Genomic DNA, 18189 nt, shown 5'->3' with positions numbered 1-18189 from the left:
TCTTCTCTTTTGTTTGATCATGTTGTTAATGGATAGACACTAGAATTTCGGTACAAGGTAAATGGTAATAGGTATGAGCTAGGTTACTGCCTAACTGATGTATTTATCCTAGTTGGTCTACCTTTGTCAAAAGTTTTTCTTATCCCGATAGTGCAAAGAAGAAATTGTTTTCACAAAGGCAAGAGTCTTACAAGAAGGATGTGGAGAGAGTGTTCGGGATCTTACAAGCTCGATGGGCCATTGTTCGAGGGCCTACATGATTTTGGCAGTCCGAAGACCTCCGGTCAATCATGATGACGTGCATAATTTTGCACAACATGATTGTGGAAGATGAGTATATCAATTGAAGAAGATTCAGACGAAGATGTGGATGATGACCAACCAACACATGCGAGAGCTATTGCAAGAAATGTTGATTATCTCGCTCCAACCACATATGAGACCCTACAAGATAGGGTCACCTTGAGTGAGTATATGAGACGTTTAAATAGAATTCAAGCTCCTCAATGTCATGACACACTCCGCAAGGATTTGGTTGAGCATGTATGACACCTAGAAGGTGAACGTTGATGATGTTGGTTAAGCATTTATGTAATAATTTTAAGTGTACTATGTTGTTATTTTCTAGCAATAAATTTAAATGTCTTCTTATGCAAAGTATTTTGTCTAGTACGTTGGATAAATTATTAAATGGAGGTTGAATTATTGAAGGCATCTATTCTACATCAAAGTGTGGAATAATAAGACATAAATTATTAGATAATTAATAAGACATAAATTTAATAAAGTACATAAACCACATAAACTTAATACAACCGATAATTCATAAACCACATAATTAATAAACTACATAAACTTAATATAAACGATAATTAATAAACTTAATTAATAAAGCACATAATTCATACACTACATAAACTTAACAATCATATCCACCATCTTCACTTGGTGATGGACTTCGTTGAAATGTTGGGATATAGGGTTCAGAGAATTCATCATCTTGAAACATACTCCTTGAGGCAGACTTTCGCATAATTTCCTTTTGCTTACCACGTAAGAACTTCTTCCTCTCTGGTGTGTATTTGCTGAGGTCATTCATCATGAATTCAATTTCAAACCTATATTCCTCCCTATCTGAGATTTCCTTCATTTGCAAACGCATTCGGGCCGCTTCTTCTTGGAAAGCGCTATGAGTTTCGTTCAATTTTGTAATTCTGGTATCAAAGTGTCCACTCATCAGATCTTGGGACTTCCCTTTTCTCTTTGCTTCCTTTTGCTTATCTCTTCCCAGGTGCCTTGCAAAAGAAGGAGATGGGGTCATTTCATCGACGACATTTGTCTGTGCAGCTTCACGTTGAAATAATCTTCCCCATTGTTGGTCCACATCGGTTGTCCACCTCGGACAATCCTTGAGGACGTCCCAAGCATGTTGCAACTTAAAAACTTTATTTTTTGGTGTTACTCTTGTCTTGTAAATTTACATTGCTTTGTCACCCTATGCAAAAAATACATAAAAATAATTAGTTGCAACATAATATTATGTACATGACAAATAAAATATCAAGAACAAAACTCACAATTTCTGTGGCACTCCTCCCACTAGCCATGCCAACGGCTTTCTCCAAGCTTCCCTTCCATAAATTGCATGCTTTGTTGGTAGTCTTCCACCGATCATAAACACCACCACCATCTCGCCCACTGCCATCGCAGTTTTCTTGAAAATTTGCAATGATTTTATCCCACAAAACCTTCTTATTTTGATTTGTGCCAACTGCACTATCTTCGCTAACAGAAACTCATGCCAAGCATAGAGCAACATCTTCCTCACATGTCCAATTACAACCTCTAATATGCTCTCTTGCCATGTTGAACAATTTGGAAATGGAAAGAAATGGTAGAAAGATAGATTGGAAGAATTGTAAGAGAAATTTGAGTTTTGTGTGGATGTTTGAACAAATACAGAGGTATTTATAGATTTTTTGGATGAATTTTGAGTTAAATAATTTTTTAAATTATTTTAGCCGTTGGATTTAAATTTGGGTCGTTAGATCTTTTTTTTACCGTTAGATTTGATCTCAGCCGTTGGATTCAATGTATTTTAAAATAACATATTTAAAAAAATAAAATTTGAATCTGGACCGTTGGATCAACCAACGGTCCGGGAAAATTAGCCATCATATTGAAAATGTAGCCATTGGGTGGCCGACAAACCCCTGCCAGCGGGGCCCACCCCTGTCGGGAATGAATTGCAGGTGCTCCGCGTGGGGCGCGTGATGTGAAATATTCTAACACTCAAATTAAAACCCTATGATTGTAATATGTGTAAGTAGGGATCGTTCTAGGCCGAGGATTAGAAGGGATGCTAATCTACTCAAATTAAACTCTAAAACATTAAACTAAACTCAAAGACAGAAAACTAGACTCTAACAACTCAAAACAAACTAAAAAGACTCAAAACAGCACAAAATAATCAAATAGACTCAAACTAGACACTAAAGGATGATTTGGACGACAATTACTTTTAACTTGACTCAAAACACTTAAAAACAAAAGTTTGGATGAATTCTAACTAAAAGACACAACCAAGTAAAGGGGGATTGGATTTTGGACGAAATTAAAGTAAAGACAAGCAGATTAAAGACTCTTAAACAACTTGGACGAAATTGGGTGAAATATGGATGAATGGCTAGCTAGAGGGTTCATCTCCACACATGACCCATATACATACAAATCGATTTCCAGTTATTATTCTTTTAAACCATGAATGACAATGCCCTAAGTTAATTGCATCGCACAACCAACCATCAGATTTTCCTTATTTCATTGAATTGAATGAATACGCATTACAACTAAATTATCTTTCTCAAGTTCCCTATGGTATCGTTTGGTATGCAGACGGGACGGGACATAACAGAATGGGACGGGACAGGATGGAACGGAACAGAGCGGGAGCAAAGATGCCCTCGGATGGAAACAAGGAGGAAGAAGAAGGAGACGGAGAGGTTATAATTTTGTGTTCTACGGATGTGGAACGAGTTGTTCTAGGGGGGTGAGGTGGAACGAAAATTCACCCAAAACTCGTCCTGTGGAACAGCTCGTTCCACCTGTTTTAGGCACACCAAACGTGGGACGGAACGCCTTGTCCCACTCTGTTCCGTCCCGTCTCACGTACCAAACGGTACCTAAATGAAACACATGATAGAGATACATATCAAAAGTCATTAAGTTCTATGAAAATTATAAGCATTGACAAAGCATTCATCACTATGAAACGCATGAGACTTCTGCCAAGGATTCACTTAACACAATCATAACTAGTGACTTCCACTACTTGTGAATATAAGTGAATAACTATTACGTGAAACTCCCTTATATTCTAGCATCAAATTCATGCATACAAACTAAGTAGACCTCCTTAATCAACATAAAAGAATAAGTTATCAATCAAACAGATAAGTAAATCGCATTCATGATTTATGAAACAATAATTGGATGAAATCAATTCATATCACATATATGTTCATGGCTTTTAATTCATCTCTAACTAAAACGAATTTAGTTCCTCATGTTCGCAAAACAAAGATAATTAAATTTAAACATTGAAAACAAAGAAGAATACACTTAGAAACGCTCCAACAATCCAATGTTTTGAATGGCAAGCACGGCTCCAAGTGTGGTGGATGGTGTGGTGTGAATTTGTGGTAGAAGGTAGTGGTTTATGAGTGTTGCGGCATTATGTATTTATAGGGTGAAGGGAAGGCACGAAATTAGGCTAAAAATGAGAGGAATTAGGACTCCAAATCACCAAAGAACAAGGACACTTTCAATCAGATTCCAAGGAGGACAAGGAATGGTCCTTGTGGCAGATTCTAGAACTTCTAGAAGGGTTACATGTAGCATAAACTTAGGGCACGAAAATAGGGCTTCTAGAACATGATATTTAGGTGATTTAATGTGAAAAGGAGTCATTTTTGCAGTTGGAATTAAGGTAGGAAAAGATTAGGATAGGATAAGATAAGATAAGGTTGGATAAGGTTTGGATAAGATAAGGAAATTTGGATAATATTCCTTCTTTGTAGCTAATTCCTTATCTTCCAAGTCTTCAATTTAATTCTTCTAAATGTTAATCACATTCCTAGCCTCTCTTGATCTTCAAATTCGTCTATCCACCTTGCTCCATGCATGTGTAATCCATTCCAAGCCCAAAACTGCTCTAAAATGCTCCAAATTGCACTTTTTTGCCAACTTTGTCAATTGAACCTGAAAACACACGAAAATAGCTTAAAACACGCTAACAAGTAGAAATTAGCTGTGTAAATGTAAGAAAACAAGCTAACTAAATCGCATAAATATGCTCATATCAGTGCGTTGGAGCGTGAACGGGCCGAGACTGGCCCAATGGCCAGCGAGTCCAGTCGTGTGGGGGGGGGGGTGTGGAAATCTGGGGAGGTATTTGGCCCATCTTTAACATTTGGCATTTAGCCCAATGTTTTAGCATAGGTTGGAGATGGTTTGGGGAGGAAATTTGGGAGGTAATTTAGCATTTAGCCCACCATTGAAGGTGGTCTAATTTAGTGTTCTTTTTTTGCCGTCATAGTCTTCTTGAGCTCGAATTTTTAGATTTTAAAATTTCTAATAAGTTTTATTTGTTTATATATCCTTAAAAAATAACTTGGTTAAAAAGAGAACCGAGAAGCCCCTCACTTTTCACGCATAAGGAGCAATTTATGGAAGTGAGGGCAAATCACAATTTGATATATCACTCCTTAAAAAATAGTTATTGAAAATTGTGATTTTCCTCTAGAAAATCAACTGTATACAAAACGATAACAAGAGAATCCCTTATCACAAAGAGTCGAACACTGGCAATTAGTTACGCATTCTTATCAACAAAAAACGATTGTATAATCCTAAAAATGCAACTTAAATGACATCAATTTGTTTTTTTTTATATTTTTAATGTATGTCTATCCATCAATTAGTAACACATTCTGATCAACAAAGCGATTGTATAATCCTAAAAGTGCACACTCTTGAAAAATATGACCGAGCTATAAATGACATTGGTTTGTCTTCCTAAAAGTGTACATCTATCCGTCACAAAATCAATCGCCAACTGAGAATCTCCTTCCTTCGCTCCGCACAAAGATCTTGATATTAATTACAAGATGGGAAGGTATGTGGTTATTCACATTTTGTTCATGCAGAACTTACAAGTGCAAACAAATCACTAAATTAAAAACACAAAATCATACAACAAAAAAACACCATTTATATAATTTAAGAAGAAAATTATACTTAAAACACTCAAAACCAAAACAAACAAAAAAAAAAACAAGTTAAACTCATGTTCCTTTTTCTTTTTTTCTTTATACAATTAATTCAAATATAATTAGTGGAGGGGAATATTGAAATTGTCAAGAATGCCCTTGAAGTTGGCCACAATTGCCAAACTGTTGCTGCTGTACTCCTTTGACTTATTCATCTCGCTCTTGACCGCCTCCACGGCCGTCGATCCCATCTCCTCCAAACCATCCAAGCACGTCTCCTGATCCGTCACCGCGCTGCTTATCCACGTCTGTATGTCCTTCACTTTGTCTTCAGTCAACGCCTTCTCTCCCGGGTCCACCCTCATCGCCGACGCCGAGTCGTTGACCCGGCTTATCGCTTCCTCCAGCTGAGAAACGCAGTCCTGAGTCGCCGGATCGGAGTTCACGGTCTTGATCAACGCCAAGAGGCGGGAGAGCTCGGCGGCGGAGATTTCAAGGGAGAGCTTGAAAATGGCTTCTGGGTCGGGGTTTGGAGAGCGGTTGAGGGCGGATATGGAAGTGAAGCACGAGTCGGGGTAGCGCGTCACGTTGCAGACGGTTTTGATGGTTGACTCGGCCGAGTTGGAGACGGATTGGGGTTGGGACTCGTCGGATGACTCGGTGATGGATTCGTGGATGAGGGCGGCGATCGCGAGGGTGATCACTAGAGTCAGGCAGATGACGGCGAAGATGGCGAGGGCGGAGGAGATGGGTTTTTGGGGTTTTGGGTTTTCAAGGGTTTCTAGGTTGACTTTGCCATAGCCTTTGAGGTGATTGATGGATTCCATTTGTCTGCTCTGGTTTTGGGGTTTTGGATGAAGTTTTGGAGAAGGAAGGTTTAATGGGCCGATGACTATTGAGATTGAGTATAGTTTGAGCTAATGATATTATTAAATAATCTAATTAAGTTTATAATATGATCTGCCACGAGGTTGATGCCGGCTTATAATAAGCCCTCAAAATGGAGAGTTTTTTAGTGTATTGTGAACACGGTTTGGTACGTTAAGTGTCATAACATAAATGGTTGGAGATTAAATTTTTTTTTTTCCAACCGCCTATATTTATATGCCCACTGAAAAATTTCTCTTCAAAATGTTATTGCCCCGACATTTAATAATTAATGAATAAGAAAGTAATTTTCGTACATTATTTTTTTTTTCTCTTGTACAATATTGTTTATTTTTGACCCATCAATTGAATTACATTAAAAAAAATATTCAAGGGGGAAACAAAAATGATTGTGCAGAAATACTCTCAACAAATCGTTGTTGGCTGAATCAACTAGTCCCGAAAATGAAGATTGTCTAATATTAACAAGATAAATGGTAAGAGACTGTCTCAAAAGAGGAATTGTTCATAAGTTTTTATTTTATTTTTTCACAATGTTTTATAATGTTGTACGAGATTTGACGTTCATAGAAAGTCCATAAAGAATCATACTTCGAAAGAGTTCCCTTGATCGCGTAGCTAACGGTAAATATATTCGATGGGCAAGGAGACACAGAAACAAAAGAAAGCTAGTTGTTGAATGATGAAAAATTGAATCCTTCAAAACTAGTCAAATACAGAACATCTCGAAATAGTGACCCAAAAAATCGAGTTTGGAAAGAAAAAAAAAACATTATTTGCAAGGCAACGTAGAATTGCAACTGAGAAGTGAATCCTAGTAGTTCTAGGAGAAAACCTAATGTCATTCAATCTTCATACTCTTCGTCAGGGTCGGCCCTAAGGGTGTGCAAGTGGTGTCACTGTACATGGTTCCTAATTTTTCAATTTTACATGAATATACGTATATATACCAATATATGTAAAAAAATTATAAAATCAACTGTTAGCACAAGTGCTACTTATGTTTCTCTGTATCCGATTGGGAATGGGTTCGAGGTTTGCCTCCATCATTTTTTACTTTATAAAATTTTCACAAAACTAAAATAAAAATTCCAACCCTGGACCTTTAAGTTTTTTTTTTTTTTTTTTTTGAACCAATGATATTATTTACTCTAAGGGGAAGGGGGTAGGCTTAGCCTCACAATGGACTAGCAATGATGTGGTTCAAACTCGTCTTTGGCGATAATCGAACCTAAGACCTCTCACTTATAAGTGAAGAAGAATACCACTAAATTGTAGTACCAAGTAGCTGGACCTTTAAGTAATTAAGAAAAAAAATAATTCACCTTTTTGTCAGTTGATTTGTTATATTTGTTTGTGCTATTAGAATTTATAGAAACCAAAACTGAAAATAAAAAATAAAAAATATTAAATTCGCAATTTGAGGGCCTCTAATTCACTTTCACACAGGCCCTAAAATTTCAAGGCCGGCTCTGCTCTTCGCCTGCGTCTCCACTAGCAGCCTTCTTAGCAGCCGCCTTCGCGTTCCTTCGCTCCACTCTGTCCACCGCCCAACGGGCACATCTCACCAGGGATGAGGGAATGTTCACCCTGCAGCTCAAGCAACCGAAACACTGGTTGATGTTTGATAATATGTAACCAATGTGATCCATTCAAACACTATAGCATCTTCTCTATTAGCAGAAATCGAAATGAAACAGGAAGAAGAACAACTCTTGAATCAATATCGCAGCAAATTTATACTGATAATTTGATGGATATAGAGTGGTAAAACATGAGTTCTAACTCTAAAACTCCTCCATTTAACTTTACAACAAATTAGCTCCAAGTTTCTCTTTAAGCGAATAATCAACAACCCGGCATGACATTTGTTGGTATAATGATGTAATAGACAGTACTGCCATTTGTTTCTTGATCAAGCACAAACTATGAGCAAATAGAACACCTTTCTGTAGTATTAATATCGTCACATGAAACGTAAATAGATCAGTAGCAACAAATAAGACTACCTGATGTGCCTCTGCCTAATGAGCACACGGGCATGATGAATGGACATAGCCATACTAGTCTTGAACACAATCGTCTGCAGGCGGCGTTCGAGGAAGTTCTCGACAGCCAAAGCCAAGACATAATCGAGCTTGTTCTGGCCCTCGTCCAAAAGCTTCCACCGGCTCATCCTCCTGAGGAGAGTCGCGCCCTCAAAAACTCGACGAGGGTTTTTTCTCATCGAAGATCACTAACCATTATAATTTTTCACAATTTACACTACCTATTAACAAAACCATATTTGTCAACCAAAAAAATATGAAAGGACGATTTGGTTTTTTATTCACAATTGAATAAAAATATTAAAAAGTAAAAATCACGGACATTAAATAATCTCGTACAAATTTTTTTTTTTTCCCTTCCCTCACCTCTCTCTTTAAATCCAATATTTTCTCTCTTTAAATCCAACATTTTTCTCTCCTCTTCCATATTTATCTCCCATAAGATTTCAAATTTTTTCAAATGCATAGAGAGGGTGTATTATTCAAATAAAATCTTAATTGAACACTTGTAAATTCCTTAAAAGAATTAAAATATTTCAAAATTTTAATTGAATTCACCTGTGTGTGGGCATTTTGTATTATCTTTTACCATAATCATCTATTGTTTATAAAGTTAGAGACATACATAATGCATGTACCCAATAGAACAAAAAGATTAAGATCGATTCCTATTAATGTGACATTGCTTGAATCTCTTGCTCCCGTCATAATGATATCTATTGTAATTTCGTTGTTAACCATCAAATGAAGATGTGAAAAATAAGATGTAGACATGTTCTTAAACATCAATCAACCCACAAACAAGGGTTTCTCTCTTGTCTTCAAATTCAAAACATGGAATATAGGTGAAACCTTCAAAGCTATATATAAGGTTTCTGACACACCCCGACCGAGATCGGAGCGTGCTGGCCGTCACACGAAGGTGACGTAGCCATGTGCACGTGCGGAAGCTAATAAAGTAGTAATATAAAAGTACGAATAATTAAAAACTAGCATACAAGGTACTAAAACAAGTGCTAGTAAGTGAGATACAATTTCAGAGCAGGTCTATAGCAGCCCAAACGAAAACGACAACAGTAGTACGCCCGAAGGCGACCCTACAATGGGGAGTGTCTGTCACAAACGCCGGAAAGCCCTCAAGGGAAACCACCGCAACGGCTAAGCAACTAGAACCTGGAGGGGCGCAAAACAAAAGCGTGAGTGGGCAAAAACAAAGCTTTCGAAAACCATTTATAAAATACTTACTAACCCCTCGCCGTAAAACCTATATACTTCCCAGAAAATATATATACATAATACATATGCCAAATATGCTCAAGGTATATCAATCATGCTCGATAATATGCCATGCCGAATTCTCATAAGGATATGCAAGTGCCCAGGTATAAACATAATCAATATCATGTAATCTGGCAGCCGGAGTCACCTAACGTGACCTGTACGGCTACATCTAGAGCTCAAATCTCAATCTCAATATCTAAACCTGCCCACGAGTCGGAACCACCTAAAGTGGTCTGTACGACAGGCCTGGGTGTAACATATATATACGCTATAGTGCTACGATCACGTGAAGGCTGTGCGAATAGTCGCGGGTCACCTACGAGTCGGAACCACCTAATGTGGTCTGTACGACAGGCCTATGCACCTAACTTGGATCCAAGCTGAGCGTGTGGTGCGGGAGGTGAACATCACGTGAAGGACTGTGCCCTACTCTAGGCGGGAGCACTAACACCGGGGGTGCAGGTTATGAGCTCTCTAAGCATCTCTAACCACTACTGAAATATAAACGTGAATAACACTTACCTGGCACTTACCTGCACGTCCACAGCACCAATATGCATATATATGTATGCCACTACTAATGTGTGCAATGATGCATAAACGATAATAATAACATGCATGGCATAAGGCAAATAACCCTTTTTAAATCAATTTCTGGGAATATAAATGTATATAGGTATATACGGAAAACAAAAGTCCACTCACTGGTATGTAGAAGGGTCGTAGCCCCCCTGCCTCGCGTGTGCACGCTCGTCCTCGGGGTACGTGTCACCTAAATGCGAAACAACTATAAAAACGTTAACTTTAAAGCACATAACTAACTTCTCGTAATAACTTCTCATACATTGCTCAAAATGGACAAATGAATATACCCACGTGCTCTACACAACCTCAGGATCACAAACCATATTTTTAGAATAATTTTCCTCCGCCGCACGCGCCCCCACGCGCCGGCCAAGGCACGGACCTACGCGCCCCCCACGCGCGGCCACGTGCCATGCACACTGACGGTGTCAACAGACGCCGTCAGGAATATTCCGTTAAACTGACGAAATATTCCGTTAAACCTAACTGACGCCGTCACTGCCGTTAGGAATATTCCGTTAAACTTAACGGAATATTCTCCTTTCTTCTCCGATCTACTCTCGCCGGACTCCGGCCACCGGAAAACTGGGAAAGTTTAAAACTCACTATTCTCCGTCGTTTTTCATCCATTTTTCACGTACTTTATACCAAAATGAAGCCCTAAACCTCAACTACCACGTTGGACTAGTTTTAGAGCCTTAAAACAACGAAATCAACTTTCTAAAAATAAGAAAATCCGGCCAAACTTACAGTTCGTGATTTCGACGTCCAAACCCGTCCAACGATGCACTCCCAAGCTCCTTGGGACCTCACCAACACATCTACAAGCTTCAAATGTCCAAAAACTAAGTAAATTAATGTTGCATGAACAGTACTCAAATCGGAGTTTAAGAAATCGACATGAAAACGTCGATGTTCTTACCTGAAAAGGGTATCACTGGACTTCTCACAGCCTCACCAACTCGATGGTGTCCTTGGTTCTCTCGATCTGTCCAGGTTTGAGGGATTGTGTGAGTGTCCATACGTTTTTTTTTTTTTTTAAAGAAGAAGAAGAATAGAGGACTCGGGGGAAGAGGGAGAGAGAGAGAATGACAGAGGGTGAGGGAGAGTGAGACAGTGTGGGTGTGTGGCCCAACACATGTCCACACCACACAAAACATCCAATAAACGTACACAAAACGAACTAGGGGCATAGTTGTAATTTCACACGTACTTTTCCGATAATTCCGGGACGGGATGTCACAGTTTCAATTACCACCAAGGTCGAAGACTTTGGCATTCAATACGGATTTAGAAGAAGTCTTATTTGTGATACGTCATTTGATTTACAAATTTAGTGTAAAATTTTAGTCTACGTAACATTTACTTCTTTTTTTATTCTGTAAAAAAGGGACAACTGGTGGCAAACTACGGTTATCCATCCCTTCCGGGGGCCGGGAAGACTCACAAAGACATTTCAGCCTCCCCTTGGCTACAAGTCTGGCTTCCACACCAGTAGCGGATTTCGAACCCAAGACCTCTAATTTTTAACTTGAAGAAAACCTCGCAATTCATCATTTATCTCTAAATCACCAACTCGTGGTTACATTTACTTCTTTAAACTTGTAACGTCTCAAACTAATTGCACGTCAGATAACACGGTGGAGCACCTCCACCCAAATTTTCCTTCCTCCACAAATAAACGTTGCTCGTGAAGAAAGTTACTATCAATCCCAAGTGGCAAAGGGATTAAGTTAATAAAACAAAGGGATTAAAGTTAACTAATATCAAAACAAAACAAAATCCTCTCTCTCCTCTTCGCCCGCTTGTTTTGCCAAATGCAGTTACGATGCGATACCCTCCGGATTACAAAATATCAGTGCCCGCCGGTCGTGCAAATTTCCAATTCCGTTTCTTTTTCTCTCTTCTCTCTCACCATTAAATTCCCATCCTCCTTCAGCTTCTTGCGGTTTCCACAATCTTTTTTTTTTTTTTTTTTTTTGAATTTTTGTTTGAATTTTAATATATTTTTTTTTCCTTGAAAATCTCATTACACCCTAATCCTCATCGGTTTAAATACTTAAACAACATTTTGCTTTCTCTTCTGACTCTATTTGGGCATTTTCCTCTCCCTTCCGTGTCTCTGGGTCTGTGAGAATTGGAAGAATTGGGAAAACTCTGGGTGAAGAAAAATGGCTTCCAACATTGGGATAATGGACAGTGCTTACTTTGTTGGGAGGAATGAGATTTTGACGTGGATCAACAATCGCCTTCAGCTCAATCTCTCCCGCATTGAAGAGGTCTCTCTCTCTCTCTCTCTCTCTCTCTCTCTTATTATTTTTCTTTGTGATTTTGACAATGTGGGTGTCGAAAGGCAACGATCTTGATCTGGGTTTGTTTATCGAAAAGAAACGATCTTGATCTGGGTTTGTTTATCTGAGCATTACCCATTTGTTCATTTTGAAAAATGCTTTCTGGGCTCCTTTTTTTTTTTTTTTTTCTTCTGAATTATCTTTATTCTATGTTTTAATCCATTAATTTGAAGGTAATGTATGACCCAATTGAAGTAATCGTATATATAATTGGAAAGTTGAATGCTTTATCTGCTTAGATTTATGAAAGTGTGTTAGTGATAAGACCCAATTGATTAGAGGCGACACTGAATTGTGGGTTTTGATTACAAATTAAGTGATAGAAGTAGTATACTGCTTCTAGTTGAGCTGTTTATGGGGTGAGCCCATGTCTAATGTCGAATAGGTTTAATAGCATTAGCCCTAGTCTTAAATGCAACTCGGGGTTTCCCCCTTTGGACAATTTACGACAGTTTTATACTCAGTCGTAGGATGGATGGATGAAACTAAAGTAGCTTTCGTGTTGAATTGTGATATGTATTCATTGGACTGTTTTAAGTCACATTGTGCAATTTTGATCTTAAAATTTTTCACTTGAAAACGAATACTAAACTTCTTGTAATCATAACGGTGCGAACAAATGTGACTAGGCTGCATCTGGTGCTGTGCAATGTCAAATGATGGATATGACCTATCCTGGTGTTGTTCCAATGCACAAGGTATCTGTGTCTCTGCATCTTTTATTTATTTGATCAGCACATTGTGGTGGGATTAACATTTAATTGCCGGACTGGCTCCCTCTTCATTCTCCTTCTATTTGGTTTATTGCAGGTCAATTTTGATGCGAAAACAGAATATGATATGATCCAGAATTATAAGGTTCTACAGGAAGTATTCAACAAGCTAAAAATTGAGAAGGTATTTTCATTACGATGCTCCTCCACTCCTTGTCTTTTTTTTCATAGTTGGCTTTCGAGGAATAACCTTATTTTGAAAGTTATTTACAAACACCTCCAATACATACTCACTTTTAGAATAAAGAACTATCCAATCAAAATTCTGTTTGCGGGGCATGTATTGATCTTCACCACACATGGGAATACTTTATCTTGTATAGATGAAAACTTATGATATAGGTGCTAGAATGAATCATGGGAATTCTTTATGTCTAGGAACTGTTCATAAAGTTTCGTAGGTCCATACCATATTATGGTGTTGTTTGCTCTAAATTGTCTCCCACTCATTTGTGGTACCTTTACGATTTGGTTGGTCTTAACTTTGTTTGTCTATTAGGAAAAAGAAAATATCCCTCTTCATGACCTGTTTGCTAGGATAAGGCTAGCAGTTACGTTCTTTGCCATTAATGATTGAAGAGTAAGGTTGACAGAGAGCTTGTGTGGTATTCATATGTGGTACTTCTATTGTAATTCTTTTTCCTAGTCGAATGGAGGGACTGCAACTTGTGAATGGTAGTGGTTCCATGACTTGGGATAGTTTGTATTCTGCAAACTTTAATATAGGTGAGCCGGGAAACCGGATTGGGGTAATCTTTGGAACAAGCACAACCAAGTTGTTTATATTCTTACTGACCACAATCCTTCTGCAGCCTCTTGAAGTCAATAGGCTTGTTAAAGGCAGGCCTTTGGACAACTTGGAATTCTTGCAATGGCTGAAACGTTACTGTGATTCCATAAATGGTGGCATTATGAATGAGTATGCTCGTTTTTCTAACATTCCCCTCTCTTTTTAAAGCTTTGGGTTAGTGTGTGTTGGCGTTACGTTAATGGCCCTTTTTCCTTGTGTGTTGGCGTTACGTTAATGGCCCTTTTTCCTTCCAACTCACATATTTTCTCCTTGTAGAAACTATAACCCTGTGGAGCGAAGGTGCAAGGGTGGGAAGGATCGGCATCCCAAAGGTGCTCAGAAAATCTCAAAATCTCTGCAAGCAAGCAATTTACATAACCCTGGCACTGGAGATACAGTTGGTCTTAATAAGACCTCAGGTCAGATCACCTTCCCCCACCAAAAGTGTCGTTTCTACTCCATTTATTTAGTTTTTAAAGTGCTTCTCATTGCTTGATGCTGTTTTCTTTAGGACCAAGGCAAGGGAAGCCTTATGCAGCAGCAGGCGGTGCAAATTCTTCAGGAGAGATTCAAGCTTTGTCTAAGGAGGTATCAGTATCTAGCCTTGCCTGAGGAAATCGTTTCTCTTTCTCCCTCTCTTTGCGTGGACCTTTTCATTTAAGTATTCATTTAATTTGTATGCTTCTGTTGTACAGATTACAGATCTCAAGCTCTCTGTGGACCTTTTGGAAAAAGAAAGGGACTTTTACTTCGCAAAATTAAGGGATATTGAAGTTCTTTGTCAGACATCAGAGTTGGAGGAGGTCCCGGTAGGAATTTCTGTCATGTTTTTCTATATTACTTGGTTTATTCTTGCATTGTATTCCTATGATGTGTATTCCTTTTCCCGGTATCATGCTTTCTTTTCAAATCTCGCTTTGCATCTAAAGCTGAAGAAAGAAAATAACTTCTGAAGCAAAATATTGGAATTGTTTAATGGATCTTGAGATTATATGTATCTAGACTTCGGTTTTCTTTTCGTAAGGAGCTAGGTTAGGTTATTTATTTCTTCCTTTTCCTTTAGGCTGGCATTTCTTGCTAGTATTGACTAGAAACAATACTCTGTCCGTCTGTTCCTCCCTCCTGTGCCTCTGCCTCTGCCCCCTCCCCTCTTGAAATTGGGTGATTTAGTAGGTATATATCGCGTTGTGTATGAAAGTAGTTATATATGCCGTTGTGTATGAATGTTGGATGTTAAGTGATCTGATGAACCAACTCATCACACTTGCGATTATATTTCATGCAGATAGCGGTGGCAGTAAAGAAGATATTGTATGCCGCGGATGCAAAAGAATCACCACTTGCTGAAGCCCAGGAGTACCTCTACCAATCGCTGAATGTTGGTGAAGCTGAAGATGAAGGCGAAGCCAAAGGAGAAGCGGAAGCTGAAGCCGAAACAGAAACTGACCATTGAGTTTTGAGGCCAACATTGTAGGACATTGCCTGTGCAAGACACTAGCGTCGAAACAAGCCGATGAATCAGTGGTCTCTCTTTCCATTAATTGAAGAACTTATTCCTCGTATGTGCTGGACAGATGGTTGCGAACCGAAACAAATGAGATCTTATTAATAATAGACACTCTACTTGAAATGAGATCTTGTTAACTTGTTTTATCTAACTTCTCTTGAAAGCACTTTTGACGAATTTTATTGCTTTTTGGTCTTTGATAAGCAACTATTAGTCTGTGCTACGTACTTAACTACTCAAGGTATGAGCTTACGCACAAATTGTTTTAAATGACGGCGGATGCCGGATGTTCGAATTTCCCGGCTAATCCCACCTTAGGGATTTTTTATGCTGCTCCAGAATACAGGGCACTCCGAGATGTTTAACCGTTAGATCTTTATTCAAGAACGCAAAAACCAAGGTCCAACGGTTGAAAAGCCGAAGCATCCTATACTCTGGAGCATCCTAGAATTTTTGCTTATGTCAACTTTGAGTCAAGGCAAATAAATTAAAACTTTGGACTAACTGAATTTAAGAGACAAAGTATGAGAAAAGATGTCGCCAAACCATGATAACAACATTATTAGTAAACAAGAAACATTCAGTATCCTTTACAAAACCGAAAGATAGAGATACGCTACCAGCTATGGAAAAGGTAACGCCCAACATCGTCTTCTTTACAAGACCGCGGGACTAGATGCAGTGAAACGTATGGCTAATATGCTCGATAGTACATACGGTCCTCATCAAAGACGGATCCCCCTGCCCCTCTGGTTGTTATCAGCCTACAGAAACGGAATATGCAACGTTATAAGCACATTACAATGTATTATTCAAATATTATGGTCAATAAGCATACCCTGTGGATGATCTTCTCGAATGCTTCAATCCCATTCTCTGCAATGTATTTCTCCGCAACAGCCAGAACGTCGTCTTGGTTTGCCTTACCCAATACATCCTTCTTCCTCGGAACATACCAAATGTTAACTTTATGTGGGTTGAGAAAGAAAGGTCGGATATAATGTTCATAAACATACGCAGCGCCACTCGTGTATGGGAGGACCAACCAAAAAGTCGCAATCAGCTTAGCGTAAGACCAGATTGGAATCCTGCAAGAAAAGCTCGAGAACATTACACACACACACACAAAATCATAGCAAATGCAGCAACGGCACATCATTCGTGAACGACAACAGCTCGAGAGTTCATTGAATGTAACGCAAGATAATTGTTTACAGCCCCAACAAGGCTGATAGGACAACGCAAACCAAGCGAACTCGAACATAACTTTTCATACATCTTCCATTAAGCACCAGTATGAAAAAAACTGGTAAATGCAGCAAGACGAAATCTTTACACGAAAATTTAACGAAGGAATCTAAATTTTCGGAGTCTCATATCTTAAGCAAACGTAAAGTAGCACATTGAATGCAATCTGAGATTATAAACAAGTGAATAAGGAACTACATTTCGAAAGTAGAAAATGATTTACCACTCAATGACTTTGGCAAAGGTGAGTTCAACCAGAGTAATCATAGAATACAGAATCCAGTAAGTCAGCCATTGGCGATCGTCCGCCGGAGACTGCGTCTCTATCGCTCGAATCGATGCATATCTATCGAAAACAACCCAAAATCCAACTCCCCATTACAAAAAAGTTCAAATTAAACACAAAAACAATGAATAAATAAATAAAATTGGAAAAAAAAAAAGTTAGTGTCTTCAACCCAACTTACAGTGGATAAACAAGGCTAACCACAGGCCTGCAGGAGAAAAAAAAACCCACAAATCAAATTAGAGAAGAAAAAAAAAAGATCAAAACTTTGTAACTGGGTTTGCAAAATTTGGTAAAGTAAGTGAGACAGTGAGAGAGAGTGTGGGTGTACCCAGCAAGAACGTCGAAGTTCCTGAGAAGCACTTTGAGGAAGCTGCCGGTGCCAGATCCCATTTCCCGACTTCCCAATGCAAATCTACCACTCTCGGAACTGAAACCGTATGAGCTTCTGGGAAAAGTGCTTCTGGAACAAGCTAGGGTTTTTGTGTGAAGCGTCGGTAGAAGTGTAGAAGGAGAGAGAGTAGGAGGGGACAGGTGCTTCCTACAATTTCAGCACCACCAAAGAATACGCGGGGTGGCAAAAGCAAAAGCAAAAGCAAAAGGTCTGATGATAAATTATTGACTGGTCTCATGGGAGTTACTGTTGTCCTGTTTTATTCAAAGGACAGAGATTGAGTCAAAGAAAAGACTTTTGAGCCGTAGTAGGTTGAGTTAGAGCAAGCCCAGCGTGGACGCATGCTCGGGGGACTGGGGACAGAACAAGGGCCCGAGGCCCGGTGGATCAGCTCCAGCGTGGGCAAGTCCGAGTGAAGGTGGAGGCCCGAGCTCCGGATCCGTGGAGAATTGCCAGTCCGAGAGCCTGAGGCCATATGACGTCAGCGCTGACGTCAACCTGGCATCAGGCAATATTTAATTTTTTTTGTGTCAAGCGCGTGCATCCCACTCGCGCGTGGGGGCTCGTTGCCGACACAAAATCAGAAAAAAAAAAAAAAAAAAAACTTTGTCAGTTACCGTTGGGAAGCCACGTGACTTCCCACGGTCCGTTAGATCTCAACGGTTATTTAATTTGGACCGTTCGATCTCAACGGTAAAAAAAAATAAAAAAGTCTTATTTAATATCCACCATTTGATCTGAGATCAACGGTGGATATTAATATGCTTT

The 18189-nt window shown here is 39.0% G+C and overlaps 3 protein-coding genes and 1 pseudogene across 3 annotated transcripts; 1 reads left to right on the top strand and 3 right to left on the bottom strand.

Moving 5' to 3' along the window:
• Nucleotides 1-5252: 5252 nt before the first annotated feature.
• Nucleotides 5253-6200, bottom strand: LOC137711241 (pectinesterase 1). Its single transcript, XM_068450470.2, has one exon. It carries the CDS (start codon nt 6095-6097, stop codon nt 5393-5395), a length of 705 nt encoding a protein of 234 aa, XP_068306571.2. The 5' UTR covers nt 6098-6200; the 3' UTR covers nt 5253-5392.
• Nucleotides 6201-7618: 1418 nt separating this feature from the next.
• On the bottom strand, nt 7619-8334 carry LOC148696121 (small ribosomal subunit protein uS4y pseudogene; annotated as a pseudogene).
• Nucleotides 8335-11695: 3361 nt separating this feature from the next.
• On the top strand, nt 11696-15619 carry LOC137710454 (microtubule-associated protein RP/EB family member 1A). The gene is made up of 8 exons (XM_068449476.2): nt 11696-12351; nt 13053-13121; nt 13234-13320; nt 14009-14115; nt 14263-14405; nt 14498-14574; nt 14682-14795; nt 15272-15619. The coding sequence occupies exons 1-8, from the start codon at nt 12244-12246 to the stop codon at nt 15437-15439; spliced, it is 873 nt and encodes a 290-aa protein (XP_068305577.2). The 5' UTR covers nt 11696-12243; the 3' UTR covers nt 15440-15619.
• A 399-nt stretch (nt 15620-16018) lies between these two features.
• LOC137710455 (HVA22-like protein a) lies at nt 16019-17585 on the bottom strand. Its single transcript, XM_068449477.2, is given in 6 exon segments — nt 16019-16238; nt 16240-16257; nt 16332-16581; nt 16965-17087; nt 17209-17235; nt 17359-17585. Coding segments are annotated over 6 exon segments (531 nt in total). The 5' UTR covers nt 17421-17585; the 3' UTR covers nt 16019-16187.
• Nucleotides 17586-18189: the final 604 nt, after the last annotated feature.

Source organism: Pyrus communis, chromosome 6, assembly GCF_041283825.1.
Source record: "Pyrus communis isolate YQ-2024b chromosome 6, ASM4128382v1, whole genome shotgun sequence".
In the NCBI taxonomy this organism is placed as follows: Eukaryota; Viridiplantae; Streptophyta; class Magnoliopsida; order Rosales; family Rosaceae; genus Pyrus; species Pyrus communis.
This window is presented reverse-complemented; position numbering and strand designations above follow the sequence as displayed.